This window comes from Sphaeroforma arctica, assembly GCF_001186125.1.
Source record: "Sphaeroforma arctica JP610 unplaced genomic scaffold supercont1.119, whole genome shotgun sequence".
NCBI lineage: Eukaryota > Ichthyosporea > Ichthyophonida > Sphaeroforma > Sphaeroforma arctica.
In genome coordinates, this window is record NW_014040439.1 from 54,339 (window position 1) to 56,027 (window position 1,689).

Here is a 1,689-nt window from a genome sequence, read left to right on the forward strand (position 1 = left end):
AGTACGCTTATCAAGCATTACTGATACGTGTATTTTCAAACCCTTCCCACTCTCCGAGTACGCTTATCAAGCATTACTTATACGCGATTGGGGTTCTATTTTTAAATCCTTCTCACTCTCCGAGTACGCTTATCAAGCATTACTGATACGTGTATTTCTAAATCCTTCCCACTCTCCGAGTACGCTTATCAAGCATTACTGATACGTGTATTTTCAAATCCTTCCCACTCTCCGAGTACTCTTATTAGGCATTACTGATACGTGATTGGGGTTCTATTTTTAAGTCCTTCCCACTTGATTGGGGTTCTATTTTTAAATCCTTCCCACTCTCCGAGTACGCTTATCAAGCATTACTGATACGTGATTGGGGTTCTATTTTTAGATCGGGGACGAGTGAGTCGGCTGATAAGAGGGTCACTCGCCACACCCGCGTCACTGACCAGTCCATGTCGCAGGGTATTGAGAGCAAGACGGGTGCTGGTTCGATGGGGCCACTCTCTGTGGGGAAGGGTTGCTCAGGTATGCGCAGTGGATCTATGCGTGAGTACGTGCGTGGGTGTGGGTGTGTGCGTGCGTGTGCGCGTGCGTGTGTGTGTGCGTGTGTGTGTGCTGGCTTGGTCTATATGAGATATGGGAGAGGAGCGGGTTCTATCTTGTTTGTTTGTAGTGTTTTAAAGGTATGTCTGTCCAACTGTTTGCTTGTGACGGTAGCCACACTTTCTCACATGGCTGTCTACGCAAATGTACATTGTTGAAACAGCCCACCTTTCTGGTCATTTTAAGCGAATTCATGGTTTTGCTTTGTCGTCGGCGTTTTATACTGCACAGTGAGTCCACGCAGAACAGTGCTGGGCCTCGCTTTGACACCAGTCCTGTATGACACTGTTTTGCAACACACGTGTGTGGTCTGTCTTTCTCTCACATATATGCTACAAGTGCTGTATATATATATATATATATGCTACAAATATATATCACACATCCATACCATCGTCTGTCTCTTATGTACTACAAATGCATACATCGCCGCGCTGCGCCGTAGAGGATGATCTGACTCGATTGGAAATCGAAGCTCTTGGGGATTTACACAGCAGCAGCAAAGAAGGCGAAGACTTTGACTGGCACAACACAGGCATGCAGGATGCTCGCCTAGAGATCCGGTTCGATCGTGAAGGCAACCAATTAAAAGGTACGCACAGTTGCTTATGGACAAAAAGAGACAATCTTGTGATGTCAAAGGACGTTGAGTGGGTAACATGTATTCGGGTTATGTGACAGAGGGGCGGTAAGCCTAACTCTAATGGTTGGGTTTGAGTACAGGTCGGTGTTGAGGGGTTGTGTGATCTGTTGAGAGGAGTGTGTTTATTACCTGTACGAAACAACCCGTCCAATTCCGATAAGCTGCCGCTGAGATGCGACGACAATGCATGGCTGGAGTGTTTAGAGCGGCTAGTACCCTCTGTTATCTGTATGGACGCAGCACGGGACCTCCGCACGCACAGGCCATGTCAACTTACGCTTCAACATGTATATGTCTATTTTTGTATAAATATATATACATACATATATATATATATGTATATGTATATGTATATATATATATATATATATATATATATATATATATATATATATATATATATATATATAATAATAATAATTAAATAATATATATATATATATATATAT

At 43.0% G+C, this 1,689-nt stretch overlaps 1 protein-coding gene across 1 annotated transcript in view; it reads left to right on the top strand.

Annotated features, from left to right (window-relative positions):
- The window catches only part of SARC_02610 (hypothetical protein), a gene marked incomplete at its 3' end in the record, with an annotated part of 5,808 nt that extends 4,533 nt beyond the window's left edge, over positions 1–1,275 (top strand). Inside the window, exons 3-4 of the mRNA XM_014303618.1 lie at positions 383–519; positions 1,043–1,275. Of these exons, the coding sequence (XP_014159093.1) occupies positions 383–519; positions 1,043–1,275 (370 nt within the window). The remainder of the gene's footprint in view (positions 1–382; positions 520–1,042) is intronic.
- Positions 1,276–1,689: the final 414 nt, after the last annotated feature.